The sequence below is a fragment of the Nansenia antarctica genome (genome assembly GCF_963989245.1).
Source record: "Nansenia antarctica genome assembly, chromosome: 4".
Taxonomy (NCBI): Eukaryota; Metazoa; Chordata; class Actinopteri; order Argentiniformes; family Microstomatidae; genus Nansenia; species Nansenia antarctica.
Genome location: NC_137689.1, coordinates 26,447,284 through 26,468,744, shown reverse-complemented (window position 1 = coordinate 26,468,744; position 21,461 = coordinate 26,447,284). Strand labels below are relative to the sequence as shown.

General features: G+C 41.5%; 1 protein-coding gene across 1 annotated transcript in view; it reads left to right on the top strand.

Moving 5' to 3' along the window:
- Positions 1–2,414: 2,414 nt before the first annotated feature.
- The window catches only part of nalf2 (NALCN channel auxiliary factor 2), a gene marked incomplete at both ends in the record, with an annotated part of 31,171 nt that continues 12,124 nt past the window's right edge, over positions 2,415–21,461 (top strand). The window contains one exon of the mRNA XM_080529299.1: positions 2,415–3,140. Coding sequence (XP_080385425.1) covers positions 2,415–3,140 — 726 coding nt within the window. The remainder of the gene's footprint in view (positions 3,141–21,461) is intronic.

Here is a 21,461-nt window from a genome sequence, read left to right as displayed (position 1 = left end):
CCCACAAGTGTACCAAATGTTGTGCTTTTATGAAAAAGTGAACGATTTTTTCACATATTACCCGGACTAAACCGAAACATCAGGGTTATCCGCTTTTTTGCCAGTGGGTGCTTAGCACCATCATCTGTGCTGCCCAGTTATGGTTAGCTAATCAGGAGTGCAAAGGGCCAGAGTGGCTAGTTGTTTGTTCTAAACAAGCAAGAGCATAGCTGATACTAAGCCACTCATGTTACCTGTTTACATCCAGTTCCTCTGTCCTTACCAGTTTTCATTATGCATATTATACATATATTAGTGTACAGCATGTCTACATGACCAATACTACACAGTGCACACCTGCTATGTGCATTGTGCACAACATATTATTATTCTACCATTATATTGTTTTATTTTCTTTATATAACGTTTGAGCATTGTTGGAGGGAGCCTGAGGTTTAATAATGACTGCTTCACTGTAATTGAAACTTACAGTGCACAATAACTAATCAATAACTTTGAATGGTGATCAATTTATTTTCTTTTTTACAGGCGTGAAAACTTAACCCCAAACTGCAACTCAAGGGTGTGCAGTCACAACAGCCTGGCACCTCCTCCTCATGCTGGTCACCAGCCTGGTCACACACTGCTGTGGGATGGCATCCCATTCCTTAACCAGGATTTGCCGCAAGTCAGCCAACATGATTGCGTTGGTCACTCTGGCAAGTACAGCACACCCAAGCTAATCCCATTCCATCCTCTCCACTCCCAAATTCCCCAAAATGGTGACCAGCATGAGGAGGTGGTGCCACGCTGTTGTGACTGCGTATGGATCTTCCACACTGAGGTCCCTGACAGTGTAAAATTCATAAAGTGTAAAAATTGCCAATATGTGTAGTTTTTTCCTTATTCCTGTTGGCGAGTGCAATCATCCAATCCACTAAGCAACTCAAAACGAGAGTGAATACCAACTGAAGAACATTGCAGGGGATTTTGGCACATTTACCCACACGTTTAGCTGTGTTGCTCATTCCATGAGCCTTACAATTTGTACCTTGTTGTAAAGGTGACTTATCAAGCTTTCCAACGATATAAAATACAATACCAATTGGTATTATTAAAGGGGAGGAATAATCGACCGAATTAACGTTTCCTAACTTTTTTTTAGGAGTTTGTCTGTCTGGCTGTATGTCTGTCTGGCTGTCTTTCTATTTATCTAACCCCTCATCTATCTACCGAGCTACCATCATCGTTTATCCATTGGTTCATCCTACTATCTCACTTTATTTCAACTACCCAGCAAATCTATATACATCTCATCTTATATATATAACCCTAACCCTAACATCTTATTGAAATGATTTCAAAATCAAAATAAGACAAAGTTTCTTCTGGAACTTATTCTGATGATGATTGTTGTTGTTGTTGTTGTCGTTGCTAGTAGTACTAGTGTTGTTGTTGTTGTTGTTGTTGTTGTTATTATTATTATTGTTATTATTATTATTAATAATAATAATAGTAGTAGTGGTGGTGTACACACATATATAGTGACTATTGTTAGAATAGCAAATTATTGCATAGCTAATTATAATCATTACAGCATTAGTAGAGAATAGGACATGATTCTGTGATTATGTTTTCTACAGGGGGAAATACCAAAGACGTGTAAATGGAGACCTATTAATTGAGCGAATCAGGTCTACACTAGAGAGAATCATCCTATTCATTGTATCATGCCTTTTCTAACACAAGCAGAATTGTCATACTAAATACTTAATCACATTACGTCGCTTGCCAGATAGGATGTGATGTTAAATATCTCCCGTAATGCCTCCTTCATATGAGTAAGGACGCCAGGCGAAAGGAATGAATGAAAGTTGTGGAATGAATGGAGCTCGCGTTAATGGGGACGTGAGAAATGTGGAACCACAGAAGAGAGCAAGAGCGCAGGCGCCCCACCCCCTTCAATTAAAAAATCTCAAGGTTTTCTGTGCAAAACCGAAGATGGCGACAGACTAAACGAGACTATCAAGAGCAGGGAGAAGATGAGAGGCAAATTCCGATTTTTGCATCAGAAACGGAAGAAAAAATAAGATCCAATGTCTTGGTTGAGGATGACAAATGTAGATTAAGAATTCGTTCTGTACGTGCTATGCCTTTCTTGTGTGATGCTGCACCGGTGGTGGGGCTGTCAAGGATTTCGCAACATGTTAAAATTATGGGTGTATAGGGAATATTATGCCGGACGTTATCTATTTGCAATGGATGATTGTACAAATTAGACGCCGGGCTTTTGAAGTGGATTGATTTCTTGACACAACAACGTGGAAAAAATGCTTCCCATCACCATGTTGCGAACGAGGTAGGTGACATTGTTTGGGGGATATATTGCAGAGGTGAAAAACCCATCTGAGATCGCTTTTGACTCCCCCTAAAATATGATCAGGGGTGCTTGGATGTTTCGACGGGAAGATGACGCCGTGTTAAAAATCTGTTGTGCACCCAAACAAAACGACAAACCCTGTGCCGATTCTGAGAGGGTACAGAAATGGCGAATGTCTTTGGCATCCCTATTATTTTTCACTGTCCTTCTCTCTGATCACCTCTGGCTGTGTGCTGGAGTTAAGCTGAGGTCCAAGGATAGGAGCAATCGCAAAACCTGGAGCAACGCGACTGACGGCGTCCACTCGGCTCTAAACGAGGATAAATGTGGTATTTTTCTAAGCAATTTGACCAAATCCGCTGCTCCAAGTCCTCATTGCACTGATGCTCAAAGCCACACACACCTGGAGTCAGCCTGCACCACATTGTATCGGCAAAAAACTGGCTTTGGGTCTTCATCCTCTTCAACTCCATCAGCGTTGTCGTCACAGATGTTACTTAATTATTTTAGGAATTTTAGCCTGTCTTTTTGTGATTCTTACACCATCTCCGATTTACTGTTGGGGATGTCGAGCCCAGACAGATTAAATTGCAGTCTTCAGAACATGGTTTGGGATTTGTTTAGCGGCCGCGGGGATGACGAGGATGTCTGCAGCATCTGTATCCAGGCGTACATGAGGCTGGACCAACACGCTCAGGAAAAATATGAGGAGTTTGACTTCCTCTTTCTCAAGTATTTATCAGAGGATTATTCCGTCAGATCACGTACAGAGGACTGTAAGGTAAGAAACATATTGTAATTGTACTTGACCACACGCACACACACACACACACACACACACACACACACACACACACACACACACACACCTCTCTTTTAGTTAGAGAGATAACTATTGTTCAATTGTGGATTGTATTATTCTGCACAATTACATCTGATTGTGATTAAGAATGAATTTAAATGAACTCAAACTTGTTCAATGCAAGGTTCAAGTAAAAAAAAAAAAATGGAAAAGATCATTCAACGCATGTACATCTGTTTGACATGCTATAGATAGTGTATCACGTATTATGAATCTACTAGGTGTCTTGATTCAGCACACTCCATATGGTCAAAGGCAGCAGAAGATGAGAACAATGTGTCTGCAAGAATTAAAGTTAAACCAGATACTGTATCAGCCAAGTCAGACACAAGTCATACGGACACTAATAGTATGTGATGAGGATATGGAAAGCCATTAGATTTACTACACAGATTATTCACGAGTACTGAAAATGAATATTCATGCTGAATGCATTGTGTAAGGACCGTAAGTAGGTATCTTACATGTATGGTGTCCTATGCTTGTCTAACAATGTAAATTGGGTATTCACAAACACAAATACAATGTGCACAAGTGAGGCAGCAACACACAAACTATCAGCGTGGAGGAAAAATTAATACTGACCAGCAAACCGATTTCTGAATTGGTTAGTATTTGGTTTGGTAAAGGTTAGCGTTACTTTTAGGGTCAGTTTTAGGTTTTGACCTAGTCAGATTGTTGATGGGATGCTGTTCAGGAAGGCCCATTTTGTCTCTTTCCCCCATCAGCTCTGGCAATGCATCTTGCAGTATGTCGAGCTCTGATGATGTCAGGTCTCTGTGCCCTCCCTGTTTTGAGTTTTCTGCCAGACCCTGTGATGTCCCACTGCCTCGCAGGGCTGTCTATGGTCGAGGCATATTGATGACTCGTTAAGGAGTCTGCAGCCGAAGCTCAGGTCCCGAGTCAGGCTGGTTGCCCTGCTTGGTATTGATGGGGCCATCATGCCCTAGGTGCTGCCCCAGACTCTAATGAGAGCAACAGGATTTCCTCTGTCTTAAAGTGTCACATGCAGTTAAAGAGAAGGTGTGACTGATGTTGACTGACAGCTGAACTCCAGAACAAGAGTACTCACCACCAACCAGAGGGTGTACATAGGGCAAAGGTCATGTCTTGTCGTCATGTACTGAACATTGTGTATTGCAACAAGAAGTTGAGGTGTGTGACTGTGTGTGTACATTTACATTTTTGGCATTTAGCAGACGCCTTTGTCCAAAGTGAATCATCTATCCACCAGTCATAGCAGGAAAAAGTAATCTATGCTCAGGCCAGGGGCCAGACAGCCATTACTGTTTTAAGGTTATCCTTCAGACAATCTGTTATTCAACAACCTAAATCTGGATGGATACATACATGTTTGTGGAACAGATTCCACATACACTTGTTAAATGAGGCCCTTGGGGTAAAAGCTACCTCTTCCTTAGGCCACTAATTGGTTCCCAGGTGCTGCATAACTCTACAGAGGTCAGACTGTGTGACTCTCTCCTGAGGGCTGTTGAAAAGGCGTGACACACTTTCCATGTTATTTCCCTGCGTGGCGTCGAACATCCAAAACAACCTAGACACCCTGCAAGTGGTTCCTAAGTTTTCAAAAAGTTTTTTTTATTTTTTTAATATATCAAGGTCACCTTTGTAGAGCAAATCAGCTTTCCTCTGACTGTGGGCCTTTGAGCACAAGAGTTACAAGATTTATTTTTCATGAGTTTCTAGTAGAGGTGTCATAGAGACCTATCCAAACACATCCCTTCCCATCACTCTGCTCTGCGGAGGTGAGGCATGTCAGGGGTTCGCTCATTTCCCCTTCTTGTCGTACCCTCTGACATCTTGTGTTATGGCAGATTTGCAGTCCCAGACAAGTGCAAGGCACCGTGGGACCACAGAGTGCATGCTTTCTGACAGGACTCTTGATTGGTCTGGGTTTCCTTTTAGGGTGGACATGGCCTCCAGCACCCCTGGCGTATTGTATTATGTCCAAATCAAGTGGTCCTGACAGTAGTCCTTGTAGTCCAGAACCTGCAGGGGACAAGAACCCCTTTGCTCATAGGCTTGTCATTCAAACATTTTCCTCCAGAATCTCAACAATTCATTTTAGGAAAAAAATACACCGTTTGACACTTCAGGATTTAGGTGAAATTATGCCTGTAGGATCTATAGGCTTGGGTATTTCCCAATGAACTGAATTGAAGTAAAGGGTGTATTTCTATGCTAGTAGGAGAGAACCTACTAGCTTTATTTTGTTTTCCTATTTACACAGAGATCGATAGAACTAGCAGCACCATATTTTATGACAAACACAGATATATACACAGATTAGCCAAAACATTATGACCACTGACAGGTGAAGTGAACAACATTGATTATCTTATTACAATGTCACCTGTCAAGGTGGGATATATTAGGCAGCAAGTGAACAGTCAGTTCTTGAAGTTGATATGTTGGATGCAGGAGAAATGGGCAGGAGTAAAGACTTGAGTGACTTTGACAAGGGCCAAATTGCGACTGGGCCAGAGCATCTCTGGAACGGCAAGACTTGTGGGGTGCACCCGGTCAGCAGTGGTGAGTACCTCCCGACTGGTCTGAGGAAGGATAAACACAAACCTGCGACAGGGTGTTGGGCACCCAAAGCTCATTGATGCACGAGCATATTAGACATAATATCAGAAGTATATTAGTTATAATATCAACAGCATATTAGGCAGGTGGTCATAATGTTTTAGCTCATCAGTGTAGGTCCTCTACTGTTAACAACTGTAATTTCAGTTCTAGGTTAAGTGAGTTAAATAGACCGAGAACGAAACCACCGAGATGTTAACTTTGTACCTGCTGGCGGGGCAAGGGTAACAGCTGGCGAGAGGTGCTATGAGTTATCTCTCTCTTATTTCCATGTTTCTGGCTTGTAATGCTCATTACTTACAACAAATGTACTATCAGACATAATCCCATGTATGTGTTGATTTGAATAATCCATGCTCTAGGTTTCAAAATGTGTGAAAATGAGCCATGCATCAATATCAAAATGTTCACAACCACAAGATTTTTGCCACTATGTTAACCAGACTAAAACGGGTTACATAATAGCTATATTAATATTCATTTCCTCAGCTCACATTCATGGGAATGTTGTCGGAAATGTTTTTCATCATTTTCAATTACTATTCATGGTTTGTCCTTGTCATGTACAAGGAGCAATCAGGTACATAACATTCTGTTACTGTCGCCCCACCGCTCTCTGCTGTAACTTCCCCCTGGCGCGCGTCCAAGACTAGCTAGCAAGCTACTTCACACCTGTCGTCGTTTAGTTACTTGATGGGTTAAAAAAAACAACAACATGTGTTTGGAACCTTAAACAAATAAACACAGCTATACAACCAAAAAACACCTCAGGATGGTCAAAACAACTATTGTTGACTACCCTTCAAACGTTGTCGCAGTGTGCAGATATTTTGCAGAGAGGTAGTCTTCAGCATTAGGTGTGTTATTTGTGTGAAAATTGGTGTGTTACTTTCGTCACTGCTCTCCCCTAGTGCTAACTAAAATATTCCAGGCAAGAGAAAGTTGCTGTCAGGTCAATAAGTTCTCCCATATCCCATTTGCTGTGGATATTCTTTTTTATGATCCTACACTGTGCTTATGTTGGTTGCAGCATTTTAAGAGATGAAATAGGAGGTGACAGTGACACTAATCTCTCCTGTTTCTTTCTTCTGTGTGGGGTAGAGATGGTTATTTCAGACTCAACCTCTCCAGGCCCTTGTCCAAAACTCCTGAAAGCATTCCCCTGCTTGACAGAATTATTGCTCTTTCCAAGGACAAACATCTTCTTTTTGCTCAGTGTGACCTTCCACATCAGTCTTCTTGTGGATGATGGCACACATAGAAGTCCTCCAGGGCATAATTGTTATTGATGGTGTCAACATCTTGGCTGTGGCATCTACAGATAACTTTGAGTACTATTTTGACATCACATCGGAGTGCCAAGTCTCTTCTCTGCATGAAGAAGAGAATAGCATGGATTGTCCCTGTGCCTGCCTCCCAAGGTCTTGCCTTCACACATAGTTGTGTAATATACAGTAGAGATGTACCCAAATACGAATACGTTATTCGGAAAAAGCACAAATATTGCGATGGAAGCAGATGCATATTCTACCTGAAGTTGCTCGTTATTATTCTGACTTTGAAATCAAACAATTACTATGACAGATTCTTAGCTTTTATATCATTGTATTTATGTACATGGGTTTCACTTTTCAGAAATGACAACACTTTTTATGCATAGTCCATCTATTTTACGGTACCCAACAGTAATAGGACAACTGGCTTGACAGGTTTTTGGTGAGTCAGGTGTGTTCCGTAACATCATTTGTTCAAGCATTAGAGAGCTGTCAATGTGTAGTATTAATTCTAGGCTGTGATTTGCCTTTGGGTCGCAGAGTAGGCAGTTATTGCCCCCAAAGGATTGTCCCCCAAATACCTAGTGCTTAATTTAGACATTTTATACATATCCCATAACTTTTGAGTACCCTGAAATAGGTGGATCATGCATAAAAAGTGGTGTAATTTCGGAAAGATGAAACCAATGTACACAAATAACATTTAAAAATGTTACATATAAAAGCTGAGAATCAAACAGAAAGATTTTTTAAAAATTTAAAATCCAAACTTTTGGCGGGTAGAGCTGAAAGAATAAAAAATGCTTCACTGTCCAATTACTTACGCATGACACTGTATAAGAACCCAGACACTGTATGTAGTGCATGTGTCTGCTGTCCAGTGTTACTTATACTCTTATGCAATGTCAACTTGTTCATCCATATGTTATTTTCTTGTAGATATTTCTTTGTAATATAGGGTTTAAAGAGGACATATTATGCATTGGACCAGCTCTCGCAATTGAAATCATTATATGGTCAATTATGTATCATCCCACTTCTGCTGCTGCTGCAGAAAAGCAGCCAGTAAGTGCACCCCACCACTGAAGTGTGTCTAATTAGAATCAGTGTTTAATCACTGGTAATCTTACTTGACATCAGCTTTCTTGTAGACATATGAGGCACAGCAGCTATGAACTTAGCAGATAATGCTCCTACATATGAGAGTAGTCGAAACGTCAATTCACTAAACTTCATAATGCAGGGGATGATTAGTAAGTGTGTCTATTTGTCCTTTGACACTCAAATGATGTGTACTTGCAGTACAACAATGCCAAACATGTACAGGTACATCTGATATAATGTATGTGAGTATAGGTTTATCTTACTAGGGTGTTTGTGTTGAGGTATCCGCATGGAGCATTAGAGAATGACAATGAGGTAGTTTGAAGACCAGATAACAGTCATGTTTAGGAGTGAACACAGCTCCAGGTGTCTGAGTATATAGCAGCTGACTCACAGCATGTTGGAATATCAATGAGGCAGGCTAGATCAGGCAGGATCTATGGTAGGGACTGTCAGATAGCCAAAACATACAGTTAATAGTAACATTGTGAATTACAAGCTGCTGCAGTCATTACTGTTAATAGTACTAGTAACACATTGTGAATTGCATGCTGCTGCAGTCATTACTGACTGCCGTCATTGCCCTGATGTTTTTTTTCTTTCCTGAAAGCAGTAACGCCTCTGGGGCCCGGCTGCTGATGAGTGATTATGTGGCTGCCTTAGCGGCGGGCCGTGCTGCCTGCCTGCTTATCGCCCAGGTGAATAGGCTCCACCATCTGTGTAATGCGGCCTCTGTTGTCCTCGATAGCAATATTATAAATGTGCTCAGAGATGAAAGTGGCGCTGGGGAAAGAAGTTTCTAATGTAAACAAAAGCAAAACAAAAGGATATTTGCTTTTTGTAATCAAGTCAACCCATTCCAGCCTAATGTTTGGGGTTCAAGTAATAGCTGATCTTGTCACGGTAGATATGTTTGTATTTATTTTGTGGTTTATTCCATTATTTGGTGATAGATTATATAATATTAATGTTCCTGACTGTTCATTTAGAAGAAACTATGCTCTCATAATCAAAGTTTTCTAAACAACTTAGAAAATGTTGATCATCTCATAATAATGATCACAGACTTGTAGGGTAAATCTAAATCAAATAATATAGTATGGAGATGAATTAGGTAAAAATTAACGTAGCGTACACGTTTTATATAATTTTAGTTCAACACCTTATATAAAGGCCCTTTTAAAAGACAGATCAATTGGGGCAGTCATTTTTATTTTCAGAATCAAACTCTTGTCGTGAACCAGTTTCAGTAATTAGCAATGATAATGTTTTAAATTGTATTATAGCATATTAACACTTTAACTAAAAACCAGAGGCCATCGGATGATTTTCTGTATTTACTTTGGACTAGAGTAAGCTACTGATGGTGCTTGCATTTGAATGTTCTGTTTGTGGATGACTTACACTGAATCTGACCATATGCTCTTAATAAGCTGAAGTACCTGCTTAGGAGTTGACACTCATAACATAATCGTGTAGATATATAGAGAACACTTTTGTCATTGTCATATTTTGTAGTTACAGTAGCTGTTAGCATGTCCATGTAAATGCTAACTGTTGTGACCTCTCTGGTCACCTCTTAAGCTCAGTGTGCCAATTGGGGAAAGAAGGAGACTGTGGAACTGTGTTCTGCAGCAGGGATGAGGCTCCTACCAAATAAACACTCTTCTCTTTGTTCCTAGTCACCTACCTTAGCATGCACCCCATTTTTGAGGATAATGACTTGATAATGAATTAACCATCATCCTCACTCCAGAGTTGACATGTCCATTATGAGCACTTTCAGTGAACACAGTGAAGCCCACAAGTCTCTTCTGACCGAAATTATTATTATGTGGATGTGATTCAACCAAGAAGGTAGCAATTAGCAATAGCAGGAGATTCATTTATGCACACAGAGCCATTTCTCACCATTTCCTTCCCTATAATTTTCAGCGTCTTTGAGCCTCGGAAAAGCGCTATATAAATCTAAGAAATTATTATTATTATTATATTATAATTGGCTATTACTGGTGCTAATAATCAACTGTGTACCGTCATTTTCTGTGCCCCCCTGCAAGGTCGGTGTCCCGCAATTTTCTGGGCTCCCCCTTCCCTCAAAAAACATGATGAATGGCAGTATTGCAACACAATGTATTGGCTTCATGAAACATAGAAAACATTGGGATTTGGCCAATTCTGATGAGCCCATGTTAAGCTACAATCATATACAGGTACAATATCAAAAGTGAGACCTATATGCCTGTGGTGTGTCATCTGAAATCTGTCCCTGGGTACCCATGACCTGACCCATCGGTGTCTCCTGAACTGCCCTACTTCAGTGTCCTCAAGACAGTCTCTGCGTCTCACACTTTGAAAATCAAATTGGAAATAAGATACAATATTAGGCTATGGGTTACAGTCATTATTTGTCAAATGATGTGCTAGGATGTTTCAATGTTGGGGCACAGAGCGGCTCACCAGGGTGGATAACAATAAGTGGATACTGCTGGGATTTTGAGTTCAGCAGATTGACAGCTGCCGGCAAGAAGCTGTTCGTGAGACTGCTGGTGTGGGAACCTAGACTCCTGTACAGCCTCCCGTGTGGAGGGCAAACAGTCCATGACTGGGGTGAGAGGTGTCTTTCATGATGCCTCGCACCCTGCGCAGACATCACTTTTCCCAGAGGCCGTTGATAGCAGGGAGTTGGGCACCGGTGATGTACTGGGCGGGTTTCACCACCCATTGCAAGGCCTTCTGGTCAGAGACAGAGCAGCTGCCATACCACACTGTTATGCAGTTAGTTAGAATGCACTCGAATGCACCGATAGAAATTGACCAGAATCCTGGGAGACAGCTGGGCTTTTCAGTCTCCTCAGGAAGTATAGACGCTGTGCCTTTTTGACCAAGCACCAAGGTGGAGGAGTTGAGGATCCAAGAGAGGTCCTCAGAGATGTGGACTCCCAGGAACTTGGAAGCTGGAAACACGCTTCACCTCCATCCCGTTGATGGGGGGGGGTGTCCTCAGTGTTTGGTTTTCCTGTAATCCACAATGAGGTCTTCTTGGTGTTGAGGGCCAGGTTGTGGGTGACACACCACCCTGCCAAGTGCTGAACCTCCTCCCTGTAGGCCAACTCATCGTTGCTACTTATCAGGCCAACCACCATGGTGTCGTGTGCGAACGTGATGATGGTATTATTGGATCCATACCCAGGCACGCAGTCATCGCTGAAAAGGGAGTAGAGGAGAGGGCTCAGCACACAGGTTGTTAAGCTTAACAAACTGGTGTCTGTTGGTCAGGAAGTCCAGGGTCCAGTAGAGGGAGGTGCTGATGCCAAGGCCACTGAGCACTGTTGACCAGCTTGGAGGGGATGATAGTGTTGAGATGAGCTGAGCTGAAGTCAATGAACAGCATCCGTGCATAGATGTTGTTTTTATCCAGGGGTGTCAGGGCGGACTGTAGTGCCATGGAGATGGCATCCTCCATTGACCTGTTCTTACAGTAGGCAAACTGGTAGGGATCCAGTGTGGGGGGGGTAGGTGGTCTTTAAGGTGAGCCAGGACCAACCTCTTGAAGCACTTCATGATGATGGGGGTTGGTGCAACGGGGCGGCACTCATTTAGGCCTGCTGCAGCAAAGTTCTTCGGCACTAGCACATCGATCGCTGACTTGAGGCACATGGGGACAACTGCCTGGGCCAGTGGCGGGTTAACACTAGAACAGCCATGCCTTTTTTACCTACTAAAAGAGCCTCGTCTGCCTCTTTACAATGCTCAAGCTACTATTTACACACAACGACCACTAGTTGGCCACTTGTAAATTAGCCTGCTTCCTACACAGAAAAAAAGGAAAATAGCTTCATATTAGCTTATCCTGATGTGATTTTTGAAAATGTAAGGATAATGGGTGGTAGAACGCACATATCTAGGTCAAAGTCATGAAAGGAGGGTCCTGAAATTTGATCGAGTGCAAAGATATAAAAATGTTCTTTACTCACAGGGGTCAAAATGACCCCTCATGGCTGTTTCTAGTGTTAAAAATGTCAGTGAAGCCCTCGGCCTGCTGCCCAGCGCACACCCTGAGCACACGGCCTGGGATGCCGTCAGGGTCAGCCGCCTTCATCTGTGAGCAGGGTTCGACATTAACGCTTGCCCGGAGCGAGTAAAATATTCGCAGAGTTTGTTTGCGTGAGCCCGACGATGCTGCTGGATCCTGGATATGTTTACCGGTGTGCAGGAAGAACAACAGACGGCGCAGGCACCAGACCAGACTAGGTGATCGTGGAGTGAAGATATTATTAAAGCGTATGCGCCTGTCGATGACCCGTCGCATCGCGTACGCTTTAATAATTATCTTCACTCCACGATCATCTAGTCTGGTCTGGCGCCTGCGCTGTCTGTTGTTCTTCCTGCACACCGGTTAACATATCCAGGATCTAGCAGCATCGTCGGGCTTGCGCAAACAAAGTAATTTTTTACTTGCCCCGGGCAAGTGTGCAAGCGTTAATGTCGAACCCTGCTTCATCTGTGTCACCTTCCTCAGTGCACAGCACACATCGATGGTGGAGAGTGTAAGGGGCTGGTCATCTCGGGGGGGGGGGGGCTCAGCTTTGATGGCTGGAACCTTCTTATCCCGGTCGAGGCGAGCGTAGAAGTGGAGGGGGAGGCTGTGTTTTTGGGTATTGTAATCCGTGGTGGCCTGGATGCCTTGCCAAATGCGCCGGTGGTCAGAGTTGCTCTGAAAGTGCTCCTCAATCCTCAGTTTGTGATTGAGCTTGGCCTCCCTGATGCCCCTCTTCAGGTTACCCCTGGATGAGCTGTAGGCCTCTGCATTGCCAGATCGAAAAGCGGTGTTGTGTGCTTTCAGCAGTTAACTGGACCTCACTGTTCATCCATGGCTTCTGGTTGGGGACGGTTCTTATCCGTTTGTGGGTGGTGACACTGTCGGCACATGTGTTGATGTAGGCTACTCCAGAACGGAAGAGGTGTACAAATCAATGTCCATGTGGTGGTTCTGATTAAGCTCTGAGCATGGCCCAGTCCTTGGTATGAAACTGGTACTGCAGGAGACATTTTGGGAGTCCTTGGGTTGGAATGGTTGAAAGCTTTGGGTCCTCAACATTGACATTTCAGCATTCAGATACAAATAACAATAATAATAAGTAATGTAAGTAAGTAAAATAAGTAGCCCTACATTGATAAAGTAATATCAAAAGTGATGGTTTTACAGTGGCTTCAATAGTGCAAAGATGCTGTGCAAAGTACGATGATATGAAATGCAATATGATACAATACGGTACAGTAGTAAATTAGTCCAATGGTATACAAGTAATCCAGTAGTGTGCAGTAGTTATAATACTGTAATATGTTAATTGTTGTAGTGTGTGTGGGGTTGGTTAGGGGGTGGCTTTTGTATTCTTCCAGTGTACATCTCCACATGAGAATACATTTCCACATAATGTGTGGATCACATTCCAGAGGTTTTCAATGGGGTTCAGGTCTGGAGATGGCCATGACAGGGTATTGATCTGGTGGTGTTCCATCCACACCTTGATTGACCTGGCTGTGTGGCACGGAGCATTGTCCTGCTGGAAAAAAACAATCCTCAGAGTTGGGGAACATTGTCAGAGCAGAAGTGCACAATTTCAGCCCTGCTCCTAGGAGCCTGTTTCCAACCGTGTTGGTCACTGGATGTCATCCTACGGTTGTTGAGTAACATTCAAATGAGTTGGCAGTCATCCCGGTCAGTGGTGATTTCGTTTTCGCCCTCTGCCGGTCTGTAGCTTTGGTGTCCCCAATGTCTGCTGCTTGATCTTTTTTTTATGAACTGCCGTTTTTGAAATTTTAAGGATGGAAGCAACCTGACTCAACCTCACTGTATCCCTCTGCCAATAAAGACAGAATTGAACTGTTCTTTTCCTCACTTAAAACCTTTCTTTTCAACTTGTTTGGTTCCTGTTTTAGTACTGTTTTTGCCATCCAGACAGTCCTATTTCAGTCTTATAGTGATGACCACGGCAGAGTTTTTTTATACTTTTCCTCATTAAATAAGATTCAGTTCCGGTGATCACCTACATTGTGCCTGCATTGTGCCTGCATTGGAATGGAATGGCTGCCATACATGCTGATTTAAGAAAAATGTTGATGGGTCTCTTCTCTTCATCTTCTCTTGCAAAGCATTTTCCTGGGGTCCACATAAAACATCATCACAACATATAACAAAGAAGAAAAACATCAACATACAAAACAACAAATAACAAAAACAAAATAAAAGAAGAGCCATCCACAGACAACAATAAATAACAGAAATAAAATACATAGCTAGGATCTAATGCGTATGATGTGTTGCTTTTGAAACTGATTTTATTCTGGGTTTTAGACATATGACCTGGTAGCGTGTTCCATTCAACCATAGCTCTATACAGCACTGTAGGTTGTTTCAATTTGTTTTAGTTTTTGGAATTTAGTAGTTACCACTGGTGGCATGTCTGATGGGGTATGTGTGTGCATCAGAGCTGAATGTAAGCTGCCTATACAAACAGAGAGGGGTTTTCCAAACATTCATATTTTTTACAAATGAAAGAAGTGATGCTTTTAACCTCTCATCAACTGTTAGCCAGAAGAGTCGGTCATGCATGTTGTTTTTATTTACTCTGATTGTTCACTGCAGGGCAAGCTGAGCTGCTCTGTTCGGAAGTCATATCTTCCGTAGATGTGTTTTAGTAGTGCCTGAACAGACCACCGGACAGTAATCTAATTGTGATAATACTAGGGTCTGCAGAACATGTTTGGTCAAATGTGGTGTTAAAAAAGAAAGACATCTCTTGACTACAGGTATGTTTCTCCCCATCTTTTGCACAAGTTAATCTATATGTCTTGACCATGTTAGTTTACAGTCTAAAGTTACACCAAGAAGCTTTGATTCATGTACTTGCTCAATAGCTACATTGTTCATTACCAGATTCAGCTGTAGTTTATAGCTTAATGAGTGTTTTGATCCAAATACAATGATCTTATGCCCAATCCCATTTCACCCCTTGGCCCTCCATTTTAACCCCTGCGTTTACGTGTAGGGTAGGGATGTCCCAATTCTTGTTGTCATGTAGGGGTACATAGCCCTCCAAACTGAGGTTTTTAAGGTCCCGACTGAATTTTTATATGTGCAACTTTTTTTTTAAAGTAGCAGAACCAGATATTTACTGTGAAATTTAGACACGGTTTATAAATGAGGAGCCAGGTGTCTCGACCCCATATAGGATCTAGGGGATACGGGATGTAACAATAAGATAAAGCCGGGGAGACAAGAACCAGAGGAGATGGGAGAATATAAATAAAACAAGATTTATTGGATAAGGATAACAAAAACAGGTTTCCGTGGAACACTTAAACTGAAAACTACTCTATAAAAAGAAGAGCGAATAAATCTAATATATTAATGAAGGATGAAGTAAATTAGAAAGCTAGCCAAGTAATAAACAGTTAACAATTAAACAAGAGTGAAACAATTAACTTCAAGCGACTCAAAACACAAGGCTAACAAACACACTCCCTCTGCAAGGAGTCGTCAAAATCATACACACATAAAGTAGTGGCAACACAATGACTATACCAACCAGTAGCTTAAGCTAACAAGCAGGTGGTAGCTTAAGCTAACTAGTAACAAACACACAGAAATATACTATAGTGGAACACACAGTAGCAAACTATAGTAGAACACAGTAACAGACTTTAACCCAAACACACAGAAGGATACTATAGCTAAATGTAACCCGTGTGTGTTACGCCTGCGTTGTGTTCTGGTGGTGTGTGGGGCAATAACGAGGCCGGAGGCAGAACTGGGTCTCTGGTTCACTTTAGTGGAGCTGTGTGACACACAAAATGTATCAGGTAACATCAGTCTGATGTGTGTTAGTTGTCTCGCTCCCCTCTTAAGACGATCTATAGATTTATCACGCATATTATCAGGGTATCCGCGGTGTCTTGAAAAGTATTAAAAGTTGATGAATCAATTTTGGGAAAATCAAGACCCTTAATAAGTATTAAAAAGTCTTATCACGATTTTATGAGCTCTTGAATTGTGTAGGTATTTTTCTGAATTAGACTCTGTCCAAAGAGTTTGAGTCCTAAACACTTTTAGTAAAAGTTCCTGAATTCATTAGGTTTATTAAAAAACAAAGATGAACCGGAAATTCTGTTGTATAATAGTGGTCTAGTCTATTGGGAAACTAAAACTGTTAAGTTAAAGGTGTCACTGATGTCAACGGTTACAGCTCGAAGTGGTGGTGAGGTCTGGAAAAATATTGACAAGGTCTTTAAAAAGTCTTAGAAAGGTATTGAATTTAACCTCAAGATTGCTGTATATACCCTGATTATACAATTATATATATGAATATGTATATATAATAGATATCAGCATAGCTCATAGATGCATATATATGAAAAAATAAACAATTTGGCAATATTCATACATATATTACAATATTCAACATTCAATACATCAGAAAACCCATATTTCGTTTCTTAAACAAATATAAAAATAACAGCATCAATATTATTCATTATTATTGACATACAATAAACTACACATTAAACAAATAACTCTGTCATGTTGCAATAACAGCCACACCACCTACTGGTGTGGACTAAACCATGAGGCTATCAAGCTTACCTCCCATTACACAGTAAATAATAATAAAACGTTTTCAAATGAAACAGACAAAACATCTCCATACCTGTGTGACATACAGAACATACACAAAATGTATCAGGTAACATCAGTCTGATGTGTGTTAGTTGTCTCGCTCCCCTGATAGAAGAAACAAAAGCGGACGATTAACGGACGTTTAACAAAATCATGCTAGCAACCGTTAAACTTTTAGTTTGCTAATTAGCCCACTTTCTTCAACTGATACAAAACCGTGGGTTAGCGATTTCAGATCCAAACAGAATTTACACAAGACGAGTGGGGTATGTTACACAACGACTAGCAACAACTGGATTACCCATGGCAATAGGCAGGGAGGAAGAACAATCACCTGGGAGAAACACAGGAAACAAACAGAACACACACAAACACACTACGGGCGTAACACTCGTCTAATTGATGCCCCCCTGGGAGACCTGGTTATACCTGGGTATATTCCAGTGTACCAGTGTCTATCCAGTATTATGACAGTAGTATCCCCCTTTGCATCACAATAACAAAATGCAAAAGTGAACAATAGTGTAATAAGTTACTTTTTAAAAATGTCTTGAAGGGGATACTGTCATGATAGGTGTAGGATTGTTAGCATGGTGTCTGTATGGTGTTTTAGACCAGCGGTTCTTGAACTGGGAGGCACAACCCCTCTGGGGGTCGCCCCCAAAAATGGGAGGGGTCGCGAGATGATACGATTTTCAAAAAGGCTCTATTTTAACTCATCCACTTGCTCCGGGTCTCGATTCAGACTTTCATGTGAGAACAAGTATCCTTCTGACTCCCTGATTAGAACCTGCCCCCAATGGTGCTTACTGGAAGATTCAGAAGTTGTGAAATACATCTGTAGCCAATTCCATTTTCATGTTTTCCTGAATGTTTGTTGTGTGGCACCTTGGTAACAAAACAAAAAACGTTTATAGCCCCTCAATATATTCTAACCCAGCTGACATTAATTAGCACAGATTGGAGGTAGAGTTGCCTCCTAATTAGGCTATGGTTTTCAGTTGGCTCCTTGACTTTCCTTGCTGTGGTGTAGTGCTTTTTTTCCTGTTTCATTCCACTTTATTCCACATAACTTTATTTACATATGGACTTTAATGTTTTGATTTTTTTGTCTGGATTGTTTGAGTTGACACCAAAGTCTGGTGCAAATTTCACTTGAATAGGCTCATTGGAAATACATTTACTGGACAAAATATTGATGTGTTCAATACTTATTTCCCCCATTGTATGCACTGGTGTGTGAGGAGGGAGACCTTGAACTCTATCCTGAGTAAGACGGGGAGCCAGTGAAGTGAGGATGGGGGTGATGTGATCATATTTGCGCACCCTCATCAGGATCCTAGCAGCGCTGTTCTGGATGTATTGGAGTTTCTGGAGGCAGTTACTAGGAATCCCAATGAGGAGTGCATTGCAGTAGTCCAGCCTGGAGGAGACAGGCTTTAATATAAACATTCATATTTAATATAAACATTCATTAGTGTTACAAACTATATATCCACATTAGTGCTGTCATAGTGGATTCAGTGTGATCATTGTCATTGTCAATAGTGTAGTGAATTTAAACCACAGAGCATTAAATACATGTCTTTGAATAATAAGTCAAGTGTTGCTGTATCTATCAATATGCTAATTAATTTCAGTGACCAATGGTCAACATGTCCACCCCTTAGTTACTGTTACTGTGTGTGAGGATCTGTTCATGCCTATGGCACTTATTTTGTTGTGCTAGTGAAATGGCTGCAGTGTTGTTATTTTGTTCTTTGAAGTGGGTGGAAACCCCCTGTTTGCATGATCAGTTTCCTCTGTCTTTATTTAGCTGTCCAGGCCGCTGACTGTGTCCAAGGAAAGGGTTGTCAGTTCACAAGCTCCGTGCCTTCCCTTGGGACCCCCGTTCAGGGGAGTCTGCAGTTACCATAGATACCGCAGTCTGTGCCTAGCAACCTTTCTCTTTATGGCTAAGAGAATCATCACAATTAGAAAGGATTTGTTTCAATTTAGACCAGCCTCCAAAGGGTTTACCGCTAATGTGCCTGTTCAGCCTGTTCAGATACATCGAATCTGTGCAGATCAGATAAGTGGTGATGAGGTTTGTTCAGGGTGTTATTGAAAGTCTAACCCTAACTCCAAATTCTTAAATGTATGTTAATATTGTTACATTGTTCTACTCATTCTGATCTGGTGGTTTCTGTCTTCTTTTAGTTCTATACGCCCAACAGTTTGAAATCAAACATTTACTATGGGGTCAAAGTAGAGATTCTCAGCATTAATTTTCTTTCATATTGGTTTCACCATTTAGAAAATATAAAATGTTGTAAACATTCTCCACCTGTTTTAGGGCTCCAAAAGTATTGGAAATCATATAATGTCCACATAAAATATACTGTACAGAAACATAATTGTCTGCTCGAGTACAAGCATAATGCCTCCAAATTCAAATTCCTTTGCATTGCTATTCCATGCAAAGGATTGTCGACCAAATACTAAACATTTGGACATGGTATTATTTTAGCCTTGAAATAGGGGGAGTATGTTTAAAAACAAATGTAATGCTTCCTAAATGGTGAAACCAATATGAAGAAAAAAAAAACATTTAATTAAAGCTGAGAATCTCTACTTTGACCCCATAGTAATTGTTTTATTAAAAATTCAAACTGTTGGAGTATAGAACTAAATAAGACAAAATGCATCCTCTTTTCAATACTTATGGAGGGCACTGGAGCTGGCGTCTAATGATTGCAAGGTCAGTGCTTGAATCCCCGGCTCCTCCTGTCCACGTGTTGAGGTGTCCTTGGGCAAGACACTGAACCCCAAAATGTTCCCCAATGAGCAGGCCGGTGCCTTGCATAGTAGCTTCACTAGCTTGCTTCCATTGGTGTGTGAATGTGAGTGTGAATGGGTGAATGAGAGGCCAGACTGCTTGTAATAAGGCGCTATTTAAGGTACCTCCTCCAGAAATTAGATGTCCGACAAATATTTCACAGATAATCTTGAAATTAATTTTAATAGATATCTGAGATTAGTATTCCAGAAACACCTGCTCCTTCAGTACAGAGCCGTCAATCAACCAAGAGAAGGAGACTGGGGGGTGGTGGCTCAGGTAGTGCTTATGCAATACACAGTACAGCACAGCACAGGTGCCAGACTCTCTACCCCACCTGTTGCAATAACACATTCTATTACAGTGCTTGAAATTACAGAAAGCAAAGTTATTAAATACTTAGGCCTAATTGGTGTTACTGGTAGGAAAATATTGTGAAATTGACACAAAATACATTTTAAAATTGACGTGAGGGACAAAGATACTACTGAGTTCTTGGAAACAACTCGCAAACCATAAGTGGAAAATATTGAAGAAGCAATATTGGAAATAAGAAATGAGTGCTAAATGGCCACGATAAATCAGTAGGGATCAAATGTGATCAAATTCTTTCTTTTATCAAGGAATGATACAGAATGTTGAGTGAAGAGCACCGTTTTGGTCCAAACCTGTTAATTTTGTTTGTTTACAAGGAAACACATATTTTCCACTATTTGATAAACGTAGCATATTTACATTTTCAGATGTTCACTGTGGCCAAAGAGGGCAGCAAAGCATAAAATGACATGCTTTATCTTTAAAGGACTGTAAAAGAAAGGGCTCCCACTAATGCCAGCTGACATCAGAGTAGTGAAACAACCCCCGGCTACTGTTCTCACACCACTGACCGTCACTCTGAGGGAGTCATCTATTTGCAACTGACAAACCAACATGGAAGACACAGGGCAAAACTAGGGCATGTCTAAGAGCTTGATGTTGTTCTCAATCGTATCTGTTTCTCCAGTCTAGCAACTGACTGTAAAACCTCTCAATCAGTATTACACCACTGTACAGTATGTCTGACAAATACATGTCTCTACATCATGATATTATGTTCTACTGTGCTTCAGCACATTAAAGCTAGACTCTGTAATCTTGGTAACACAATTGCTAATCTTAATTCTATTCATTACATTTGTTACAGATAATGTAAGGGAGTTTACTTAGTTTAGTTTTGCGAAGTTTAGGACTACCGGTATGTTCATCTAGAACACACTGGAATATTTTGGGGGTAATTTACAATATGGGTATAAACTGAGCTGGGACAAGTTTTTGCTGCTCTATCCTTTCCTGTTCCAGACCTGGTCATGTGACCGGTAAGGTCGTGGTAATGCGTCTGTGGTCTGTGTGAATGTCCTGTGCCCCTCCTCCTCAACCCTGCCCCTCCAACTTTAACTACACTGCACTGATGTGTGTAAGCGGGGTGAGATGGGTGATGTGTGTAAGCAGGGTGAGACGGGTGATGTGTACAAGCGGGGTGAGACGGGTGATGTGTGTAAGCAGGGTGAGACGGGTGATGTGTGTAAGCAGGGTGAGACGGGTGATGTGTGTAAGCGGGGTGAGACGGGGGATGTGTGTAAGCAGGGTGAGACGGGTGATGTGTGTAAGCAGGGTGAGACGGGTGATGTGTGTAAGCGGGGTGAGACGGGGGATGTGTGTAAGCAGGGTGAGACGGGTGATGTGTGTAAGCAGGGTGAGACGGGTGATGTGTGTAA